Here is a 24,658-nt window from a genome sequence, read left to right on the forward strand (position 1 = left end):
GAAACGATTGTCTGCTGTTGCTCTGAGGGAGGGAGGGGTGACCGACAACTTGGCTTACAGGGAATTAAAATCAACAAAGGGGGTAGCTTTGCATCAGTGAAACAGAATGGCCCCCTCAAGAATAGAACTCAAAACTCTGGGTTTAGCAGGCCGTTGATTTCACAGAGGGAGGGAGGAGAAAATGAATACAAAACAAATCTGGTCTATTTCTTGTTTTGAGCCACTTCATCTATCTTTATACATCTTGCTGGCAGCAGATGGTGAAGTACGACTGCTGGCCATCGTCGTCTCCTGGCTGCTCAACAGAAGACGGTGCAGTAGGACTGCCGGCAGGAATGAATTGCCATGAGACGAAATTTAAAAGGGAAATGACCTGGCTGAGTCACTCCCATGTTTGCCCAGGTGCCCCGACCGACCTCACCGAGGTTGGCTAAAAGAGCACCCTGGAGTACGGCGACAATGGCTACCAGTCATACTGCACTGTCTGCTGCCAAAAGGCAATGAGCTGCTGCGGTGTAGTAATGCAGTACCGCATCTGCCAGCACCCAGGAGACATACGGTGACGGTGAGCTGAGCAGGCTCCATGCTTGCTGTGGTATGGTGTCTGCACAGATAACCCAGGAAAAAAGGCGTGAAATGATTGTCTGCTGTTGCTTTCACGGAGGGAGGGAGCGAAGGAGGGAAGGGGGGGGCCTGACGATATGTACCCTGAACCACCCGCGACAATGTTTTGCCCCATCAGGCATTGGGATTTCTCCCCAGAATTCCAATGGGCAGCGGAGACTGCGGGAACTGTGGAATAGCTACCTACAGTGCAACACTCCGGAAGTCAACGGTTGCCCCGTTACTGTGGACGCACTCTGCTGACTAAATGCACTTAGAGCATTTGTGTGGGGGGACACACAATCAACTGTATAACGACGCTTTCTACGAAACCGACTTCTATAAATTTGACCTAATTTCGTAGTGTAGACATAGCCTTAGATTTCCAAGAGACTCAGTCTGTCTCTGTTTATATTGGGCTTTTGGATGACTAGCTTTTCTCATAAAGCATGAGAATCCAATGCATTTGCCCACTTTCCTGACAAACACTGGATTAAAATGGAATAAATTCTATTCTTCCCCAATAATGAAACTTGCACTGGGAGTGGAAAGTGGGGAGGTTTGCGCTAATTCTTAGCTGCTGTGCAGGTTTGTTCCATAGTCTCTACAATCCACAGTGGCTCAAGGAGGAGTGCAGGGATAGAGCTGGTGATGAGCTATGAGGCATCAACTCTACCCAGAACTGTTTTGTACTGTAGTGTCAGGTTTGTGTCTGTTTCATTCTGGTTGGTCCCCTTACGAAACCCACACAGACTCCCTTTATTTGACCCTGGGTTGTGTCTAAGCCCTGAATCTGGATATGCCCCAGGACATGTTCACTATTTTTTGCGGGGTCGAGGAGGGAAAGGGAGATCTGTTAAAATTTTTTTTTTTTTTTAAATTTGCTGTTGGCCAGAAAAGGGAGGAACTGCATTGGAAACTGAGACCTTCACTGCTTTATTATAATAATAATAATTAATAATTTAATGTTAAGAAAGCTTGTAATTCAAAAGCCCAGCATGAACAGAAGCTGACTGAGCCTCTGAATTCTGTTCATTTTGTTTTTTCTTTTGTAGGATTTTGCGTTTTAAGAAGGAGTCTCCAACTCTGCAACCAAAGGAGCCGCCTCCCTCCCTGCTGGAAGCCGATCTAACTGAATTTGATGTGAAGAATTCCCACTTGCCATCAGAAGTCCTGTACATGCTTAAAAATGTCAGGTAAGGTTGAAGTGAAAGATTGAGGCTTGGTCTTGATATGTGCTAAACTGGTGTAAATCAGCAGTAACTCCAGAGAAGTCACCAAGCTTTACGAGTGTGAAATCAGAATGAGGCCTTTTAAGTATGTGGCGTAAGGCTTTTCAGATGGGGAAAAAATAATACTGATTTGCAGTTGCCAAGAAGCATTAGGTAAGGAAAGGAAGAGGGTGGTCCAATGGACTAGGTTTTGGAGTAAAAATGCTGAGCTCTGCTAGGTGGAATAGATTTCTGTTAATGCTCTTTCTGTGCCCTTTGAAACTCTTTTTGCACTTTTTTTCTACATTGCTACGGAAATGTGTAACAAAGGGCAGTTGGACCATTTTAGTGTGTTCCGTGTCAGACTGACAGCTCTGCAGACTTGCCACGAGCAGCAGCACAAATGTACGCACCTTGCTTCGAGAGGGACTGGCTTGAGGGGAGGAGGAGAGTTCACTCTTCATGTTCACTCAGTCTGGCATCTGCATCTCTTTGCTGAGACAGTTAAAGGAGCCAGTTGCCTCCAATTATTTTGCTTGTTATATTTTTTGAGAGGTAATGATAGAAGGTTAGGGTTGGAAGAGAGCTCAGGAGGTCATCTAGTCCAACCCTCTGCTCAAAGCAGGACCGATCCCCAACTAAATCATCCCAGCCAGGGCTTTGTCAAGCTGGGCCTTAAAAACCTTTAAGGATTGAAATTCCACCACCTCCCTAGGTAACCCATTCCAGTGCTTCACCACCCTCCTAGTGAAAAAGTTTTTCCTAATATCCTAGACCTCCCCCACTGCAACTTGAGACCATTACTCCTTGTTCTGTCATCTGGTACCACTGAGAACAGTGGACTTCAGTCCATTAACAGCTAACCTGAGCTAATCCTTTCACTTTATGTAAGTGACTAAACAACCTATGCATCTTTTGTCTCCTCTCTGTAGGTTTGTGGATGTTTTCTTGATTTAAAAAACTTTTCCACCATGCCCTTGAAGACTAAATTATAGCAGAGTCTCTGCCTTCCTTGGCCATCTAATAGAGTTACTGTTTGTCACCTAGGCTTTTATCTATGGACAGGTGGCACAATTAGTATGTATTATTCTTGACACATTTTATGGGTCAGTTAAATTCCACTGAAACATGAGTTTGTCACGGGAGAATTTTTTTTTTTTTAAATCTAAATTTAGGGAGATGCCTAGAGAGCCCTTTTCAGTGCTGTGTACTGACAGGAAATGAGGGTAGAGACTGGTGTTTCTGCTTTTGCCTGTGTGATCTTGGTTGTGATGAGAGCCTGCTTGCATGTTCCCTGAAAGGGGTGCTTATCCCAAACTCCCAAATACTCCTGTGAAACTGGCATTTTCCTCCCCCTCTATTCTGACATTTTTCTGGTGAGTTCGCTGTTCTAGTTACATTAGTGAACAGAGGAGTTTTCCGGGTGATTTTCTTCAAGTGTGTGGCTATGTTCCAGGCTTCTAGGGTCACCCAATGAAATTAATAGGCAGCAGGTTTAAAAGAAACAAAAGGAAGTACTTCTTCACACAATGCACAGCCAACCTGTGGAACTCCATGCCAGAGGCTGTTGTGAAGGCCAAGACTGTAACAGGGTTTAAAAAAAGAACTAGATATATTCATGGAGGATAGGCCCCTCAGTGGCTATTAGGCAAGGATGAAAAACAATGATCTGAAGTGTCCCGAGTCTCTGTTTGCTGGAAGCTGGGAATGGGCAACAGGGGATGGATCACTTGATGACTACCTCTACTGTTGTTCATTCCCTCTGAGGCATCTGGGATTGGTCACTGTCGGAAGACAGGATACTGGGCTAGATGGACCATTGGTATGACCCAGTATGACCCTTCTGATGATCTTCTCCACATTCCCACCTTCGAAGGCCACACATCAACTTTTGGCTGAGGAGGGCAGGTTGTGGATGACTTTTAGCCCATCAGCATCACTCAAAGTGCTGACCAGAGGGCCTTGCTGGAAAGCAATCCCAAATCTTTTCATCCCTGCAAGGATCACACAGTGCTCCTGCTCTTCTGGCTCAGAGAGTTCTGTCCTTCATGTGGCTGCATATGGCATGGGACTTCCAGGTTCCCTCATGGATTCCCACAGTATTGGTACCATGAGGCTTTGCTAGTTTATGGAGGGCTCTCATGCACCACGGCATCTGCAGGTTTCCTTTTGCAGCAGAGACGGTGTCACTGATCCTTTTCTTTCCTGCAGGGTTCTTGGCCATTTTGAGAAGCCTCTCTTCCTGGAGCTGTGCAAGCACATGTTCTTTGTGCAGCTGCATGAAGGCGAATACATCTTCCGTCCTGGGCAGCTGGATAACAGCATCTATGTCGTGCAGGATGGCAAGCTAGACGTTTGCGTTCAAGAAAGTGTAAGAATAAGCCCAGCCACTGACTCCTTTTTTCATAAATCTCTTATTAGAATGGCATATGGCTAGAGATCAACATCTCTGTCATGTGATGACTTGGAACAGGCTGTGTTCGCCCCTGTAAGGCGAGTGTTAAACTTTCTGTCAGACTGTGACTCATTAGGCCAGTGGTTCTCAATAAGGAGTACTTGTAGCCCTGGGGATACTCAGAGGTCTTCCAGGGGATACATGAACTCATCTAGATATTTGCCTAGTTTTACAACAGGCTACATAAAAAGCAGTAACGAAGTCAGTATGAACTAAAATTTCATACAGACAATCACTTGTTTATACTGCTTTATAGACTATACACTGAAATGTATAGTAAGCAATTTTCAGTAATAGTGGGCTGTGACACTTTTGTATTTTTATGTCTGATCTTGTAACCAAGTAGTTTTTAAGTGAGGTGTAACTTGGGGATATGGAAGACAAATCGGACTCATAAAAAGGGCCATACTGGGTCAGACCAAAGGTCCATCTGGCCCAGTATCCCATCTTCCAACAGTAACCAATGCCAGGTGCCCTAGGGGGAATGAACAGAACAGGTAATCATCAAGTGATCCATCCCCTGTCGCCCATTCCCAGCTTGTGGCAAACAGGCTAGGGACAACATCCCTGCCCGTCCTGGCTAATAGTCAATGACCATCCTGGCTAATAGCAGTACTCCTGAAAGGGGTACAGTAATCTGGAAAGATTGAGAGCCAGTGCATTAGGCAACATGGTCATCAACAACGAGGAGTCTGGTGGCACTTTAAAGACTAACAGATTTATTTGGTCATAAGGTTTCGTGGATAAAAAAACCCCACATCTTCAGATGCATGGAGTAAAAATTGCAGATACAGGATGGTGTTTTCAGGAAGATCACCGATGCATTGTAGTTTCCTCAGGAAGTTGGTGGTGTCTCGAAGATAGGTAAGTACTTGGCACCATGCAAGGCACTGAATTTAGCCGTATGAAGTGGAAATCCATCAACTTAATGAAAAAACTCACACAGATACAGACAGACCTCCTCTTCCCCTCCAAGTGCAAACAGATGGACATCATACCAAATGGACTGAAGGTAAAAAATCCATTGCAATTGACATACTACACTGACTAACACACACTCTCAAAGAAACTGAGGAACCACCTGATCAGCATCCTGTACAGCAAACAGGAGATCAAGAATGAGCTCTCAAAACTGGAGACTCTCATATAAAACATCATTCTGGCCACCATGGATGTAGAAGCTCTTTACACCAACATTCCACATGTGGGAGGACTACAAGCTGTCAGGAACAGTATCCCTGATGAGGCCACGGCACACCTCATGACTGAGCTTTGTGACTTTGTCCTCACCCACAACCATTTCAGATTTGGGGAAAACCTATACCTTCAAGTCAGCGGCACTGCTATGGGTACCCGCATGGCCCCACAGCATGCCAACATTTTTATGGCTGACTTAGAACAATGCTTCCTCAGCTCTCGTCCCCGAGCACTTCTCTACTTGCGCTACATTGATGACATCTTCATCATATGGACCCACGGGAAGGAGGCCCTTGAAGAATTCCACCTGGATTTCAACAATTTCCACCCCACCATCAACCTCAACCTGGACCAGTCAACACAAGAGATCCATTTTGTGGACACTACAGTGCAAGTAAGTGATGGTCACATAAACACCATCCTATACTGGAAACCTACTGACTGCTATACTTACCTACATGCCTCCAGCTTCTATGCAGGAAAGATCAGGAACAGCCAGCATGGATTCACCAAGGGAAGGTCATGCCTGACTAATCTAATCGCCTTTTATGATGAGATTACTGGTTCTGTGGATGAAGGGAAAGCAGTGGATGTATTGTTTCTTGACTTTAGCAAAGCTTTTGACACGGTCTCCCATAGTATTCTTGTCAGCAAGTTAAGGAAGTATGGGCTGGATGAATGCACTATAAGGTGGGTAGAAAGCTGGCTAGATTGTCGGGCTCAACGGGTAGTGATCAATGGCTCCATGTCTAGTTGGCAGCCGGTATCAAGTGGAGTGCCCCAAGGGTCGGTCCTGGGGCCGGTTTTGTTCAATATCTTCATAAATGATCTGGAGGATGGTGTGGATTGCACTCTCAGCAAATTTGCGGATGATACTAAACTGGGAGGAGTGGTAGATACGCTGGAGGGGAGGGATAGGATACAGAAGGACCTAGACAAATTGGAGGATTGAGCCAAAAGGAATCTGATGAGGTTCAATAAGGATAAGTGCAGGGTCCTGCACTTAGGATGGAAGAACCCAATGCACAGCTACAGACTAGGGACCGAATGGCTAGGCAGCAGTTCTGCGGAAAAGGACCTAGGGGTGACAGTGGACGAGAAGCTGGATATGAGTCAGCAGTGTGCCCTTGTTGCCAAGAAGGCCAATGGCATTTTGGGATGTATAAGTAGGGGCATAGCGAGCAGATCGAGGGACGTGATCGTTCCCCTCTATTCGACATTGGTGAGGCCTCATCTGGAGTAGTGTGTCCAGTTTTGGGCCCCGCACTTTAAGAAGGATGTGGATAAATTGGAGAGAGTCCAGCGAAGGGCAACAAAAATGATTAGGGGACTGGAACACATGAGTTATGAGGAGAGGCTGAGGGAGCTGGGATTGTTTAGCCTGCAGAAGAGAAGAATGAGGGGGGATTTGATAGCTGCTTTCAACTACCTGAAAGGGGATTCCAAAGAATCATAGAATCATAGAATATCAGGGTTGGAAGGGACCCCAGAAGGTCATCTAGTCCAACCCCCTGCTCAAAGCAGGACCAATTCCCAGTTAAATCATCCCAGCCAGGGCTTTGTCAAGCCTGACCTTAAAAACCTCTAAGGAAGGAGATTCTACCACCTCCCTAGGTAACGCATTCCAGTGTTTCACCACCCTCTTAGTGAAAAAGTTTTTCCTAATATCCAATCTAAACCTCCCCCACTGCAACTTGAGACCATTACTCCTCGTTCTGTCATCTGCTACCATTGAGAACAGTCTAGAGCCATCCTCTTTGGAACCCCCTTTCAGGTAAGAGGATGGCTCTAGACTGTTCTCAATGGTAGCAGATGACAGAACGAGGAGTAATGGTCTCAAGTTGCAGTGGGGGAGGTTTAAATTGGATATTAGGAAAAACTTTTTCACTAAGAGGGTGGTGAAACACTGGAATGCGTTACCTAGGGAGGTGGTAGAATCTCCTTCCTTAGAGGTTTTTAAGGTCAGGCTTGACAAAGCCCTGGCTGGGATGATTTAACTGGGAATTGGTCCTGCTTTGAGCAGGGGGTTGGACTAGATGACCTTCTGGGGTCCCTTCCAACCTTGATATTCTATGATTCTATGATCACATGATCCATTGTCTACAGCCAAGCCCTAAGATTTAACCCCATTTGCTCCAGTCCCTCAGACAGAGACAAACACCTACAAGATCTTTATCAAGCATTCTTAAAACTACAATACCCACCTGGGGAAATGAGGAAACAGAATGACAGAGTGAGATAGGTACTCAGAAGTCACCTACTACAGGAGAGGCCCAACAAGGAAAGTAACAGAACACCACTGGCCATCATGTACAGCTCTCAGCTAAAGCCTCTCCAGCACATCATCAACGATCTGCAACCTGTCCTGGAAAACGACCCCCCACTCTCACAAGCCTTGGGAGGCAGGTCAGTTCTCGCTTACAGACAGCCCCCCAATCTGAAGCAAATACTCACCAGCAACTACACACCACATCACAAAAACATTAACCCAGGAACCCATCCCTGTAACAATCCCCGTTGCCTGTTCTGTCCCCATATCTACTCTAGTGACACCATCATAGGACCGAACCACATCAACCACACCATCAGGGGCTCATTCACCTGCACGTCTACTAATGTGATATATGCCATCATGTGCCAGCAATGCCCCTCTGCCATGTACATTGGCCAAACTGGACATTCTCTACATAAAACAATAAATGGACAGAAATCAGACATCAGGAATGGTAACATACAAAAACCAGTAGGAGAACACTTCCATTTCCCTGGACATTCAATAACAGATTTAAAAGTAGCTATACTTGAACAAAAATACTTCAAAGAGAAATTGCAGAGCTACAATTCATTTGCAAACTTAACACCATTAATTTGGGCTTGAATAGGGGCCTGGGAGTGGCTGGCTCACTACAAAAGCAATTTTCCTTCTCTTGGTATTGACACCTCCTCATCAATTATTGGGGGTGGACCACATCCATCCTGACTGAATTGGCCTTGTCAACACTGGTTCTCCACTTGTAAGGTAACTCCCTTCTCTTCATGTGCCAGTATATCTATGCCTGTATTTGTAATTTTCATTCCCTGCATCTGAGGAAGTCGGGTTTTTTACACACAAAAGCTTATGCCATAATAAATCTGTTAGTCTTTAAGGTGCCACCAGACTCCTCATTGTTTTTGTGGATACAGATTAACACGGCTACTGATACATGGTCATCAACAGTAATTTATTTTTCAATTCATAAAATGCACCTATTGGCATGTCAAAGTGTATGCACAAAAAATAAAATCCATGCGTTACAGCCTAGTGTGACACAATGTCATCTCAATCTCCAGTCTAAAAGAAGTTAATTATACTTTGTGTCGTTTGCCAGCCTTGTGACTTCCATGTCAGCATTTCTAGTGAGAGAGGTACTGTTAATGCTAATCTCTTACCCTTTAATTTGTTTTAACACATGAAGGGAATCAGACCTGTGAAGTAACAGCATTGAAACTAAAACAGGCTACCTTTACTGTGTAGCTGTTCTGTGTGTTGCAATGCTCAGCAACATCACAGCCTTTCAAAGGGGGAAGCAAAGTTTCTGCAAAATGAAGGAAAGAAGAGTTGATGGGATACAGGGAAAGCAGGGCTTTCACTTGCATCTCACCCCATGTAAATCTGAAATGAATTAAAGTAAATAGTGTTGGTGTTGGGTTCCAGTGCCACAGGTTACCTTTGCTTCTGTCACTCACAGTGAAAGTAGCGTTCAAAGCCTTCTCAGAATGGATCAATTCCAGGGGGCACAGGGAGAATCACCCTTGGGGTCTAGTTCTGCTGGGTGAATTCCACCGTTAGGTGGTGCTTAGGTTATCTTGCAATATTAGAATGCGAAAGTTGAACAGCCATGTTTCTGAAGCATGGGCCTGCCTGTATTGGCCCATTTAAACATGGTGATGGAATACGAGCCATTAATCTTCTCCTTCTGTCCATCTGTAGGATGGCACTGAAGTGGTCGTTAAAGAAGTGCTGGCAGGAGACAGTGTCCACAGCCTCCTCAGCATTCTTGATGTTATCACGGTAAGTTCCTATGCGTGGGTGATTTTTCTGACACCTTGCCATATATCAGTGCGCCTGTCAGAGCTATGCAGCCTTGGCACATTAGTGTTACATTTGTCACCTTGATTCTTTCCTGGCATCTCTTTGGGTAGTGCTCCTCTAACCAATTAACAAGCCACATGCCATAATTGAAAAGCTCTCTGAGTGTACATTTGAATTGACTGTTTACGTGTGATTATTTCCTCACCTTTCAGCTGTTGGCCTTTGAACCCCTCCCTGGGTTTCTTTCTTCTAGTTCGTTTAAAGCAAACAGACTGAATTTTGTTTTTCTTTAAGATGTTTGGTTATGTTTCCAGCACTTTAACTCTGGGAGAGGTAGCTACGTGACAGCCATTGAAACTAGGAAGACCCCCTCTCTCCCCTTCCCCTCCTCCGCCCCCCCCACCACTGCTGTAAATTTAGTTCCATGGTATATCAGTGACTAGGGAAAATGTATTTCCCTACATTGGGGGCTCAAATTAAGCCAACTCTTATATTGCGAGTACCTAATTGGCATGGAGCAAATAGCAGCTACCTTTATTTTTAATTGGAAGGGGTGGCCTGTGCAGAAGACAAGTCCCACCGTGCAGTGCTCCATCTGTAGCTGAGCTGCTTTCTGTGCCGAGGAAGCTGAAGCATTGCATGCTGGAGCCTTTGATACCAGCAGGGTGAATGAATCCCACAGAGGCTGAAGAAGGTGGATGTGGGCCTGGGATCCTGTAGCCTGCAGGCTGCACTTTGACCACCCCATCCTCTCTTACACTTAGCATCATCAGCAGGACACCTGAATAAAACCCCACATCTTGCCATCTTAGGATGTGGGTGCTGTCTACAGTGTATGCATCCTGAAATACCTAGACAGAGCACACATAGTACCAATGATTGTACTGTGCCTGCATGACCTTGAGCAAGTCGCCCCATGCCTGCAACTAATGGTGGCAAAGCTAGGATTAGGATCCACAAGCTCCTGGCCTTAGATGGTGTGGCCTATTTAATTACTTAGTCAATTATTTTTATCTACTCTAATTAAAAATAAATCTTTCAGTTTATAACATAGCAATTATACTGTGAAACAAGATAATGACTTTCATCCTTCTTAATGTTGCTCATACTGCCAGTGACCATATATGGGTTGTACCCTCTAACTTGTTTTGCTTATACGCTGATGGACTGGCTGATGAGATACTTTACGCTGATTGAAACAAAATGCATGCTACTAACTAGAATTCCAGGGGGGATTTTCTGGACTATTGTGTGTATTACTACTGCACCTATTTAGGATTTGGTAAATACAAGGTGGTGAATTTGCCTCTTCCAGTAGTGCACAGGCATGTGAGTATTCATTGGAGGGTGTTGGAAGCAGAGGTGGAAACAGAGTTCAGTTGTCAAGCTCTGCTATTAATGATACTTGACCTTGTACCCTGTCTCTCGTGTTTGGGAGTAGCTTTCTATTAAGAGAAGCCACAGACTCTAAGTGCTGGCGATCCTAACAATCCTGAAAGGTTTTCTGCTCACCACTTTTAGGCTGGGGAGTCCACAGTGCAATGCAGACATAAATATTTCTATTTCCATGGCTCCTACAATCAGCAGTATTCCATTATCTAGGTTTGGGCATGCTTCTCCTGTAAAGTGATGGCATGTCATTCAGGGCAAGCAGACAGGTTGATAAAAAGATTTATATTGTGTAAGTCTCAGTCCTGCTTTCAAATCCCCATTACTGGCTGACCTAGCAGTACCTCCATCTTGCTTACCTCCCTCCAAAACCTGTAATGAAAGCATTTGTCAAAGGGCGTGAACCACAGGGATGCCAGTTGTGTGGCACACCAGCCAACATGCTCTTGGCTAAATAGGAACAATGCTCCTCTAGAAGACTATGATCACTCTGAATGGCAACCACAATCAAATGACAAAACAATACAGCAGTTACAACTGTTACGAAGTTAGAAGTAAGATCTCAATTATTAATGATTTATTCATAGTACGGTAGGGCTGCAGGTGTGCCAGTGGTGCCACACAAACCTACGGGAAGGCTTAGTCCGTATCTAGAAGAGCTTATAACGGAAGCAGATTTTCCACTGGAAAAGCAGCAGGTTATCCTGTTGAACTCACCTGTATGCCTGCCTTTTACAGACTAGGTCCAACCCCTTTGAATTGAGTGGCTGATTTTTGTTCTGTTTTTCCTCTGTTTTGTTCCTTGTTAATTTCACCAAAAGGAGTGGTATGAAACTGGCATCAAAAGACAAGAAGAGAGAAAATGACATTGAGTTAGAAAAGTACAGAGAGACTGATTTATGGCATCCAAAAAAAGTGTTGAATGATACTTGTCAAATTTTTAGCTTTTTTTTTTTTTTTCTCTTAAACTGAAAATCAGAAGCTGAAGTAGGGTTCACAACGATGTCAAACATTTTCCAGCTAATGGATGTCAGCAGGGAGATTTCTTAATGATAGAATATTGGCTAATGCTATAGCAGATTCAGCTGTGAGCTCCCTTGTTTAATTACGAGCTAACTTGTGTAACTAAACAAGGTTGGGCCTGGTCACTGCTTGGATGGGAGACCTGCAAGGAAAGCTCAGGGTGTTGCAGGGCATGGTGACGCTTGTGGCTGTTGCGGAAAAGGTGATAAGAAGGGGCAGGTAGTTCAATTTAGCTGTCACTGTTCCCTCTAACAAACTCAGCTAATGCCTCTGCTGTGGAAGAGAGGCACAGTCTGACTCTGACAAACTACATGTGTTTGGTCGGGAAGGAGAATACTAATGCTTCCCTGCAATGTTCCCGCTAATATTTTCCATCCATGTGTGGAATGAATTTTGTTATGTGCACCATATTGAGGTAATGTGCAGATGTGTGCCACCAGTAGAAACAAAAAAACCTAGATACAATATATATTTAAAAAAGTTACCATAGGGACAATTATTCCAGCCAGGACAGGTTAGGCATTTTAGAACTTACCACTCAAAGAATTAAATTTAAGCGTAAGAGAAATAAAAATTATGAAATGCATATACCAGTCAAAATAACTAAAATAGCACACTTTGAAAGAAGTAACAAGAACAATAATAATACAAGTATGTGTTGGGAGGTGTGTGTGTGAGAGAGAGAGATGCGTTTGCCCTTTAAGTACGCTCCCCTTGTTAAGTAGATTGGCACCAACCAGTCTGAAGCCTGCTTGTTCAGACACAGCAGCAGCTGCTCTCTCCGTCCCACTCCTGAGCCCTGTTGTGTTTCCCCCTCCCCTCTCTGTGGAGATGGGGCAAAGAGGAAGAAGGGGGAGGGGGACACCCTGACATCAATATCCCCCCTCCCTCCCTGCTCTGCGCAGCAAGCAGGAGGCTCCTGGGAGCATCTGGCCAGGGGCTCCAAGGGGGAGGGCAGGAGCAGCGTGGCAGTGGGGGGAGGGGCACCTGAAGTGCGCAGCCCATGATAGGCTGCTGGGCGGCCGCGCAGCTGAGGGGAAACTTAGCTTCCCTGCCTGTTCCATCCAATGGAGCCAATGTGGCTTGTCCAGGTGGAGAGTTGCTCTAACCTGAGCCTTAGTGGGAGCACTGCAAGCGTTCTCTTCCATCGCATGTTGTACACCAGGCAGCCTAGGGACCAGCGAGTGCATGGGAGCCTTGGGCCCTGTCCTGTCTGGTGTGTCGGATGCAGAGGCAGAGCAGAGCTGCCACACTATGGCCTGGAGCATTGACTCCCCTCGCTGGTGAGCCGCAGCAGGTCTGATGGTGGAGAAGGCAAGGCAGCTACTGCTTCCCTGCCTTCTCCTGGCTCTTCCCCCTCCCTTCATATTCCCACTCACTCACTCACGTCACCTACATCGCTCTGCTCACAGCCTTCCTTCCCTCCAGTAATAGGGCAGCGTTCTGATGCTTAACAGAGTGTGGCTGACAACATTTCCCATGTCCACTGTCTGTCTTTGACATTCAATTTGGCAATGACAAATTGTAGCAATAACATTAAAGCTTTAAAATGTCCAGCTTGATGGCTTGGCCTGTGTCTGAGAGACTGCACAGCTGAGCTGTGGGGTGAAATTTGAAGGCTGTGTTACACTTATGCTTCAGGATAGAGGAACTCAAGGAAATATGAGGAAAACATAGAAGGGTTTCAGAACAGGAACATCTTAAAGTGTTTCCTCTGCAGAACCAACTATTTCTCGTCTTTAAAAAAAATAAAATAAAAAAATAAAAATTGTACCATGAAGAGTTAAATATCTGGCCAAATTTGGAGGCTAAGTGAAATTTTTAAACGATAAAACAGAAGGATTTTACTGAGGTCACTAACAATGTGTCCAGGGTTAGTAATACTATGAGCCAAGCTATTTCATTCAGAGGTAGCCCACCTACACTCTGGAGCATTTTTCAGGGTTGTTTGTATTTTGAAGGATCTTGTGGTTCTCTTTTTTAAGTGGATTTGCAAAACTGGATCCAAATGACGTTGCTGGCTAAAGTAGTTTTGATTTAATAGGGAAAAAAGCAAACCCTTAAACAGTTTCCAGCTCACAAAGAAGAAGACTGTTAGCAAGGGCCTCCATATAGGTGTGGTGGTGGCAGTGGGGAGCCCTGGAAAGTAAAGTGCGGTGGGAATCCTTCCTTCCAGCAGCATAGAAGTAAGGTAAGACTTTCTCTATAATGTAGCATGAATCCAAAGTTAACATTGGAGGTTCTGTGTTGGAAGCACAAGATGGTCCAGTATAATCCATATTGACTAGTGTAAAAGGTACAAGGTACTTCTGAATTGTGAAGCGAGTCAGGCTCCATGGCCTGCTGATGCTTATGCTTATTCCAAGTATATTGCCTTCAATTTATGTTTGAATCATTTAAACAACCCAGTAATGTTTAAACCTCACTTTGGAAACCAACAAAACTAAGCGGGATCAGTGGAAAAAGGGGTGGCCCTCACACCCTGGGCCAGCACAGATATGTGGCATTAGGGACTGAGATAGAGCTCTGCCTAGTGGGATCCTCTGCCTTGATTTAATTCTCCACGTGGCTTGGGATGGGATATCAAGGGGAACATAAGAATGGCCCTAGTGGGTCAGACCAAGGGTCCATCTAGCCCAGTATCCTGTCTTCTGACAGTGGCCAGTGCCAGGTGCCCCAGAGGGAATGACTAGAACAGGTAATCATCAAGTGATCCATTCCCTGTCACCCATTCCCAGATTCTGGCAAACAGAGGCTAGGGACACTGTTCCTGCCCACCTATCCTCCATGAATGTATCTAGTTCTTTTTTGAAACTTGTTATGGTCTTGGCCTTCACAACATCCTCTGGCAAGGAGTTCCACAGGTTGACTGTGCATTGTGTGAAAAAATACTTCCTTTTATTTGTTTTAAACTGTCTGTCTATTCATTTCTTTTGGTGACCCCTAGTGCTTGTGTTATGAGAAGTAGTAAACAACACTTCCTTATCTACTTTCTCTACACCAGTCATGATTTTATAGACCTCAATCATATCTCCCCTTAGTCATCTCTTTTCCAAGCTGAAAAGTCCCAGTCTTATTAATATCTCCTCATATGGAAGCCATTCCATACCCCCATTAATTTTTGTTGCCTTTTTCTGAACCTTTTCCAATTCCAGTATATCTTTTTTTGAGATGGGGCGACCACACCTGCACACAGTATTCAAGATGAGGGTGTACCATGGGTTTATATAGAGGCAACATGATATTTTCTGTCCTATTCTCTTTCCCTTTCTTAATTATTCCTAGCATTCAGTTTGCTTTTTTGACTACTGCTGCACATTGAGTGGGTGCTTTCGGAGAACTATCTACAATGACTTCAAGATCTCTTTCTTGAGTGGTAACAGCTAATTTAGACCCCATAATTTTATATGTATAGTTGGGATTATGCTTTCCAATGTGCATTACTTTGCATTGATCAACATTAAACTTCATCTGCCATTTTGTTGCCCGTCACCCAGTTTTGAGAGATCCTGTTGCAGCTCTTCGCAGTCTGCCAGGGTTTTAACTATCTTTAGTAATTTTGTGTCATCTGCAAATTTTAGCACCTCGCTGTTTACGCCTTTTTCCAGATCGTTTATGAACATGTTGAATAGTACTGGTCCCAGAACAGACCCCTGGGGGCCACCACTATTTACCTCTCTCCATTCTGAAAGCTGACCATTTATACCTAATCTTTGTTTCCTATCTTTCAACCAGTTACCAATCCATGAAAGCACCTTCCCTCTTATCTCGTGGCAGCTTACTTTGTGTAAGAGCCTTTGGTGAGGGATCTTGTCAAAGGCTTTCTGAAAATCTAAGTACACTGTATCCACTGGATCACCTTGGTCCACATGCTTTTTGACCGCCTCAAAGAATTCTAGTAGATTGGTGAGGCATGATTTCCCTTTACTAAAACCATGTTGACTCTTCCTCAACAAATTGTGTTCATCTAGATGTCTGACAAAATTGTTCTTTATTATAGTTTTAACCAGTTTGCCCAGTACTGAAGTCAGGCTTACAGGCCTGTAATTGCTGGGATTGCCTCTAGAGCCCTTTTTGAAAAAATTGGCATCACATTAGCTATCCTCCAGTCATCTGGTACAGAAGCTGATTTAAATGATACATTACAGACTACAGGTAGTAGTTTAAACTCCATCCTAATTCAGTCATCCCCTTGCCACCCACTATCCTGATTGCCTCTCTTGATGGAGCGGAGCCCCCTTCTGGTTGGGATGAAAGTCGGAGAGATGCTGGATACCCAGAAAAGGGAAACATTCTGATCCCAGTAATTCAGCAAACAATAATAAACTTCTCCTTACAATGATAGTTTTGTGGCTGCTCTCCAGGGAACGTGCTTATGGACTTACTGATCTTTTTTGTTAATTCTGAAGTATTTTCTCAGTCCTGCATTAGTCCTTTTGTAAACCTTTCCCTAGCAACACAGACTTATCATGTGCTTGTTGTTAATTTTGCTGCTAATTACCCAGTAACCATCAAAGAACAGAATGTTTCCTGGGAGCTGATGGCTCAAGGGGAAACCAGATTAAACCCAGTGAAATGTCTTGTGTCAAGGTGGCTGTTGCCATTGTAAGTTCCAGTTTTTGGTTTTGTTTCTGGTATTTGTGCGTCTGTGCATAGTATCATGTGACTCATGTCTGATACCGCTTCAGCCAGTTACCAAGGCATTAACAGTGTTAATGCCTAATACAGTAGCCAGTTAGTACTGTTTTTCAATAGCCAATTTTAGTTATTGATGGGCTCCTGCTAACAGGGAGGAATGGGCTCTCTAGATCCAGCTGTACTGATGATCATGAGTGGAAACTAAGCTGTGATTAGGAAAATTCCTGTTGGAGCATTGATTTAATATTCGCTTAACTAGCGAGAGAGAGACCCTCTGTGTGAGGTTCTGTGGGGACTAGAACCTGGAGCTGCAAGGTGCGGGACGACTGATATCACGCCACTACCTGACAGCTGTGATAAGGCTGTATGCATTATTGTGTAGACCCTATGGAAATAAACACCACCTCAGAAGGCCGGACAGACAGCTTCTCTTGTGGCCGCTGTTTGGTCCAGGTGTGCTATTTAAGCCCATGAGGAGATCCAGGAAGTGTCCATCCAATGAGGTGGACACCCCAGCAGTTGTAGCAATGGGCCTGTCTCTTGGCTCGCCCTTGGACTCATGGCTCCTGACTCCAGCTCTGTCCCTCAGCACTGTTTCTGGCCTCTGAGTACCACTGCTGTGTCCACTAGGCACAAACCCTGGTCATAACCGTCTGTGGCTGTGTGGATATATGTCTTTCTGTGGGGTTCTTTGTTTCCTAGCTGCTCTTAATCTTTTCAGGTATCTTTCATGTAACTTGACTTGTATGTGCCATAATGGCTGATGACTGATCATGCTGTTGAATCACTCACTCAGCTCACTGTATCATATGAACAAAACCCTTAATTTAATGCCAGGCTCTAGCAATCAGTCTCTCTTGATCTGTTCATTAATTTTACAGCATGTGGAGATGAGGCCCTATCCTAATGTCAGCAGATTTACTAATAGTTAAATGGTGATAAGAATAGATTTTTATTAACTAAGTGAAGTAGGAATGAAAAAATTAAGTAATGATTCATGAGCTGAAAATGTATTGTGTACTGAGCAGGTCATGAATAATTGACTGTTTTTTAGAATCTATCTACATACCCTTTTCTCTTGCTAATCAAATATTAACACTTAGATGGGTGGCATTTTCCAGACTGCTAGTCCAATGCATATTTTACATAGTGCCACATTTGTCCTGATCCCAATGGGCTTGACAAACTACATATGCATACCACCAAAATGTAGCTGGCTTTTGGGGAGAGGACAGACCACAGTATACTGTAAAACAGTGAGCAAGAGAGGAATTACTAGCCACGGGCAAATCCCTACTGTAATCAAAAAGTGCTATGCTACTGTTCACACTGGATACAAGGATTATCTTTTCAGGTCTCTCTGAAAGATTCTCTCTTGCCTGCCCCCACTCCACTTATGCTCACTAAACCACATGACACTCATTTTATCTAAGAAGGTTGAAAAGATGAGTCAACCCTGCTGAGGTTTGAACCTGTGGTTTCAAATAATTGTTCTGGGTACTTTTTGAAGTCTCAGGTTTATACTGCAAAATTGCCTATTTTTCATACACATAAATAAATATGGTAGCAGAAAAGTTATTGACAAAGATAGGAGTAGTTAACATTCCACAAGAATGACTTAGAGAAGGGTGAGAAATCTGATGAGGGTTGGAGCAGAGGGTGGCTGTGTCACGGAGTCACCGGGCAGTGCTCTGGAACTACTCCTGACGAAGGCCTTGGAGCATTCAGCATTCGCTTTTCACACTGTGTGCTGCAGGAGGTCATCTAGTCCAACCCCCTGCCCAAAGCAGGACCAATCCCCAATTTTTGCCCCAGATCCCTAAATGGCCCCCTTAAGGATTGAACTCACAACCCTGGGTTTAGCAAGTCAATGCTCAAACCACTGAGCTATCCCTCCTAAAATAGAATAAGAATATGGATTACTTCAGAATTACTTTTTTCTATTAATTCTTAAGTTTACTACAAGGAAAGGAAACCCCTTGAACAAAGCAAAAAACAGTCTTAAGTAGAGATGTACAGATAACATGGAAATTACTGAGAGAATCTCCAGAAGCGGGGTGACCTGCCAGAGAACTTAAGAGCAGATAGCTGGATAACTGCATTGCTTATTAACCTGAAACCTCCTAGGTGTGTTTGCGGCTGGGTGTTCTGGACTGGGCTTGAGTGGTTTTTGAGGGGAGAGCGGGAGGTACTGGGAGGATTAAGCGTTTTAAAATGTTTAACTCTAACACCCCCCCCCCCCCCGACTTCAAATGAAGAAAGTAAAGCCTGATTCACCACCAAATGGTTCAGGTACCAAGAATACATTGCACTGTCTGCCAAAAACCAAGCTGCTAATTGAGGGTATCCCTGGGATTCTCCACAGGTGAAGAAATGCCAGAGGGTTATTGATTTAAGGCCAGCTGCTGAAATGGGCAGCCATGTTCACTCTCGTGCCCGGTTCAGGCTGGGCAGAGACTGAAATACAAAGTATGAAAGGTCTGTTTGAGGAATCCCATTGCTCCAAGTCCATCCCAATAACCCGACCAAGCCAGTCACAATGCCGCCTGCAGCCTGTAGCTGGATTTGAAGGACACCAGTTCAGTGGGGTTGTTGCTATTTAGATTTTCACAGAGTATGTACATCAATAAAACCTTGCCCAGCCTCTCAAGAGCCCGTACCCCCACCCGGAGCTCTCGCCCCCTCATGCACCCCAACCCCATTTTGTGAGCACTCACCATACAGTTTCTTTACCCAGATGTGGCCCTTGGGCCAAAAAGTTTGCCCACCCCTGGTCTAATCTACTTTTGTTGCAGTTTTAATAGTGTAGAAATTTGTTAGCTGCTAAATGTGAAGTTGTTTTGTATGACGCTTTTTGTTGATGGGAACATTCTGTGCAAGTCTGAGAAAAGTAGTAAAAAAAATTTCTTTTTTGAGTGGTGGAGGAAAGGAGAGAAGGAACAAGGAAACAGAACAATTTCTGTGCTCAGAAATTTTGTATTTGCTCTGTGTGTGTCTGCAAATTCTGCCCAGCTTGCTGGAAAGGGGTTTTTGAAGGTACTTCCTCCATACACACAATACTTGCTGTGTATAGTACTAGGGCTTCAGTTCTTGTTATAATTTGGAACGTGCTGGTCTTTATTTTGCTCTTTCTTCTTTTCACTATTATTTATTATTTATCTGTATTATCATAGTGCCTGGGAGCCCTGGTCCTGGCCTAGGACCCCATTATTCCAGGCAGTCCCTGCCCCAAAGAGTTTTCTATCAAAGTATATGACAAGAGACAACAGGTAGAGAAGACAGACTGGAGAGGTACAAGGAAACAATGAGACTGTATTAATCAGGATGATAGGCAGTAGTCTCACACCAGCAGCCTGACTGTCTAGTTTTTTGTAGGTATTTCAGTCTGTCATTGTTGAAGTCTTTTTAAATAAAATTATAGCCTGTCACTGTGGGGCCCTTCAATGCATAATCCTTGCATCTGAAAATCAGCTTTATATTAATCCTCAGAGAAATACCCTAAGGCTTGGTCTACACTGCAGGGTTAGGTCGAATTTAGCTGCTTTAGGTCGATTTAAAAATGACTGCGTCCACACAACCAATCCCGTTCCGTCAACCTAAAGGGCTCTTAAAGTCAACTTCTGTACTCCTCCTCGATGAGGGGAGTAGTGCTAAAATTGACCTTGCTGGGTTGAATTTGGGGTAGTGCGGACGCAGATTGACTGTATTGGCCTCTGGGAGCTATCCCAGATTGCTCCATTGTGACTGCTCTGGACAGCACTTTGAACTCCAATGCACTAGCTAGGTACACAGGAAAAGCCCCAGGAACTTTTGAATTTCATTTTCTGTTTGAGCGTGGCGAACTCAGCAGCACTCAGCAGCACAGGTGACCATACAGTCTCCCCAGAATCGCAAACGAGCTCCAGCATGGACCGAAAGGGAGACACTGGTATCTGATTGCTGTATGGGGAGAAGCATCTGTGCAGGCTGAACTCTGATCAGAAAGAAGAAATACTAATATATATGCCAAAATCGCACAGGGCATGATGGACAGAGGCTACAACAGGGACACACAGCAGTGCCATGTGAAAGTCAAGGAGCTCAAGCAAGCCTACCAAAAGACAAAGGAGGCAAACGGTTACACCGGGTCAGACCCCATACATGCCACTTCTATGATCAGCTGCATGGCATTCTAGGGGGGGACATTAACACTATCCCACCACTGTCGTGGACACCCGCTGGGGGGGAGTCTCACACAACAGGGAAGAGGATTTCGGAGATGAGGAAGAGGAGAGGAGAATGCGCAGCAGGCAAGCGGTGAATCCGTTCTCCTTGGCAGCCAGGACGTTTTCATCACCCTGGAGCCAATACCCTCCCAAGGCGGGATCCCTGACCCTGAAGCCGGAGAAGGCACCTCTGGTGAGTGCACATTTGTAACTACAATACAGGGTTTAAAAGCAATTGTGTTTAATGTTTGATTTGCCCTGAAGAATTGGGATGCTCTCCTGGAGGCACTCTGAAAGCCTTTGCAGAAGGTTTCTGGGGACGGCTGCCTTATTTCATCCTCCACGGTAGGACACTTTACCACGCCAAGCAAGTAGCAAGTATTTTGAAATCATTGCAGCACAAAGCATGGCAGTGAATGGTCCTGGGTTTTGGTTGCATTCAAGCAACATTTGGTCTATATCTTTCTGTGTTAGCCTCAGTAGAGTGTTATCATTCACGGTCACCTGGTTGAAATAGGGGAATTTTTGTAAGGGAACAGTAAAAGGACCCCATTCATGCTGGGCTGTTTGCGCTTGGCTAAAACGGATCATCCCAGAGAATAGCCACGTGGCGGGGGGGAGGGGTGAAGGGATCGTCTTGGAGAATAGCCACACAGTGGGGTGGGGGTAGGTGTGTGCTGCACATCCACCCAAAAACTGCAGCCCTTCCTTTGAAATGTGAAACCCAACCCATTGCTTGCTCTAGGAAAGAAGGGCGCTGCAGTTTGAAAACATTCCCACAGGTTATGAAGGCTTAAGAAGCCAACCCCATGTTCCAAAAGGCCTATCATGGCTGACTGGAAACCAAATTCTTTTGCCCAGCTGTGTGTAATGTGTCACCATAACGGTAGGCGCTCAATATAAAAGCAAAATGCGACCTTGTACCTGAAGCACATGTGCTGTCTACTATGAAAGAGTCTCCCTTTTGGCCTCAGAAATATATCTGAAATTTTACTCTCCCGTTTTATCTCCCCCAGGTGCAAATGTTTCTACGCTCCCCCTATCATCTCCTTCCCAGAGGTTATCGCAGATTAGAAGGCAAAAAAAACGCTCTCGCGATGACATGTTGAGGCTAATTGGGGAGCAAACGAACATGATGAAGCGTCTATTGGAGCTGCAGAAAAGCCAACAAGAGCACAGACCCCTGCTGCATCCACTGTATAACCGCATGCATTCCTCCCCAAGTTTCATATCCGCCTCACCCAGATGCCCAAGAACACTGGGGGGAAGGCTCCGGGCACCCAGCCACTCCACTCCAGAGGATGGCCCAAGCAACAGAAGGCTGTCATTCAAACAGTTTGTTTATTGTAGCCACACTACAAATCAGTGTGGCCTTGTCCTTCCCTCCTCCCCCACTCCCCGGGCTACCTTGTCCGTTATGTCATTTTTTTTTAATTAATAAAGAATGCATCGTTTCAAAACAATAGTTACTTTATTTCAAAGGGGGAAGGGTGGTTCGCTTACAGGGAATTAAAATCAACAAAGGGGGTGGGTTTGCATCAAGGAGAAACACACACAACTAGTCCATGTCTAGTTGGCAGCCGGTGTCAAGTGGAGTGCCCCAGGGGTCGGTCCTGGGGCCGGTTTTGTTCAATATCTTCATAAATGATCTGGAGGATGGTGTGGATTGCACTCTCAGCAAATTTGCAGATGATACTAAACTGGGAGGAGTGGTAGATACGCTGGAGGGCAGGGATAGGATACAGAGGGACCTAGACAAATTGGAGGATTGGGCCAAAAGAAATCTGATGAGGTTCAATAAGGATAAGTGCAGGGTCCTGCACTTAGGACGGAAGAACCCAATGCATAGCTACAGACTAGTGACTGAATGGCTAGGCAGCAGTTCTGCGGAAAAGGACCTGGGGTGACAGTGGACGAGAAGCTGGATATGAGTCAGCAGTGTGCCCTTGTTGCCAAGAAGGCCAATGGCATTTTGGGCTGTATAAGTCGGGGCATAGCGAGCAGATTGAGGGACATGATCGTCCCCCTCTATTCGACATTGGTGAGGCCTCATCTGGAGTACTGTGTCCAGTTTTGGGCCCCACACTACAAGAAGGATGTGGATAAATTGGAGAGAGACCAGCAAAGGGCAACAAAAATGATTAGGGGTCTGGAACACATGACTTCTGAGGAGAGGCTGAGGGAACTGGGATTGTTTAGTCTGCGGAAGAGAAGAATGAGGGGGGATTTGATAGCTGCTTTCAACTACCTGAGAGGTGATTCCAGAGAGGATGGTTCTAGACTATTTTCAGTGGTGGAAGAGGACAGGACAAGGAGTAATGGTCTCAAGTTGCAGTGGGGGAGGTTTAGGTTGGATATTAGGAAAAACTTTTTCACTAGGAGGGTGGTGAAACACTGGAATGCGTTGCCTAGTGAGGTGGTGGAATCTCCTTCCTTAGAAGTTTCTAAGGTCAGGCTTGACAAAGCCCTGGCTGGGATGATTTAATTGGGTATGGGTCCTGCTTTTGAGCAGGGGGTTGGACTAGATGACCTCTTGAGGTCCCTTCCAACCCTGATATTCTATGATTCTATGATTCTAACTGTCACACCGAAGCCTGGCCAGTTGTGAAACTGGTTCTCAAAGCCTCTCTGATGCTCAGCGCGCCTTGCTGTGCTCTTCTAATTGTCCTGGTGTCTGCCTGTTCAAAATTGGATGACAGGCTATTTGCCTCAACCTCCCACCCTGCCATCAACTTCTCCTTCTTACTCTCACAGATATTATGGAGCACACAGCAAGCAGCAATAACAGTGGGAATGTTGGTTTCGTTGAGGTCTGACCTAGTCAGCAAACAGTGCCAGCGAGCTTTTAAACATCCAAAGGCACATTCTACCACCATTCTGCACTTGCTCAGCCTATAGTTGAACTGCTCCTTACTACTGTCCAGGCTGCATGTGGAAGGCTTCATGAGCCATAGGAGCAAGGGGTAGGCTGGGTCCCCAAGGATAACTATTGGCATTTCAATATCCCCAATGGTAATTTTCTGGTCTGGGAAGTAAGTCCCTTCTTGCAGCTGTTCATACAGCCCGGAGTTCCTAAATATGTGAGTGTCATGCACCTTTCTTGGCCATCCCACGTTGATGTCTGAAACTGAAGATTTCTTGGACAGATGTCAGGATATGCTTCTACAGGCACAGGGTTCTGAAGATTCAGAGCAGGCTGCGCAGCAGGGACAGGAGGACGGTGAAGAAATTTGGCAACATGTGACCTCCAGAAGAAGAAGGGGAAACGTCCATGTACCAGCAACGCAGATACAGGTAAGTAACCGTTTTCATGTTCTCTCCACAGGTACCATTGCGGGGAGTGGCCCAGATGATACGTCTGGGGGAAGGGAGCAGAAGGAGACTCCACCAGTTGAAAGGCATGAGATGCACTGTCTTATGGTTGGGGGTTCCACGACCACCACTCCCAAGAGAAGGAGGCGGGTGGTGGTGGTCGGGGACTCTCTCCTCAAGGTCATCTATCTGCCGCCCTAACTGGGAAAACAGAGAAGTTTGCTGCTTGACAGGGGCTAAGATTCTTGATGTGACGGAGAGTATGCCGAGACTCATCAAGCCCTCGGACTGCTACCCCTTCCTGCTTTTCCACGTGGGCACCAATGATACTGCCAAGAATGACCTTGAGCGGATCACTGCAGACTTCGTGGCTCTGGGAAGGAGGATAAAGGAGTATGAGGCGCAAGTGGTGTTCTTGTCCATCCTCCCTGTGGAAGGAAAAGGCCAGGGTAGGGATCGTTGAATCGTGGAAGTCAATGAATGGCTACACAGGTGGTGTCAGAGAGAAGGCTTTGGATTCTTCGACCATGGGATGGTGTTCGAAGAAGGAGGA

At 45.3% G+C, this 24,658-nt stretch overlaps 1 protein-coding gene across 2 annotated transcripts in view; it reads left to right on the forward strand.

The window, feature by feature from the left end:
- The window catches only part of PNPLA7 (patatin like domain 7, lysophospholipase), a 432,325-nt gene that overhangs the window by 48,365 nt on the left and 359,302 nt on the right, over positions 1-24,658 (forward strand). For both annotated transcript variants that reach the window (XM_084650336.1, XM_084650337.1), the window contains exons 7-9: positions 1,659-1,799; positions 4,026-4,185; positions 9,437-9,517. In XM_084650336.1, coding sequence (XP_084506462.1) covers positions 1,659-1,799; positions 4,026-4,185; positions 9,437-9,517 — 382 coding nt within the window. The remainder of the gene's footprint in view (positions 1-1,658; positions 1,800-4,025; positions 4,186-9,436; positions 9,518-24,658) is intronic.

This window comes from Lepidochelys olivacea (assembly GCF_965140295.1).
Source record: "Lepidochelys olivacea isolate rLepOli2 genome assembly, chromosome: 16".
NCBI lineage: Eukaryota > Metazoa > Chordata > Testudines > Cheloniidae > Lepidochelys > Lepidochelys olivacea.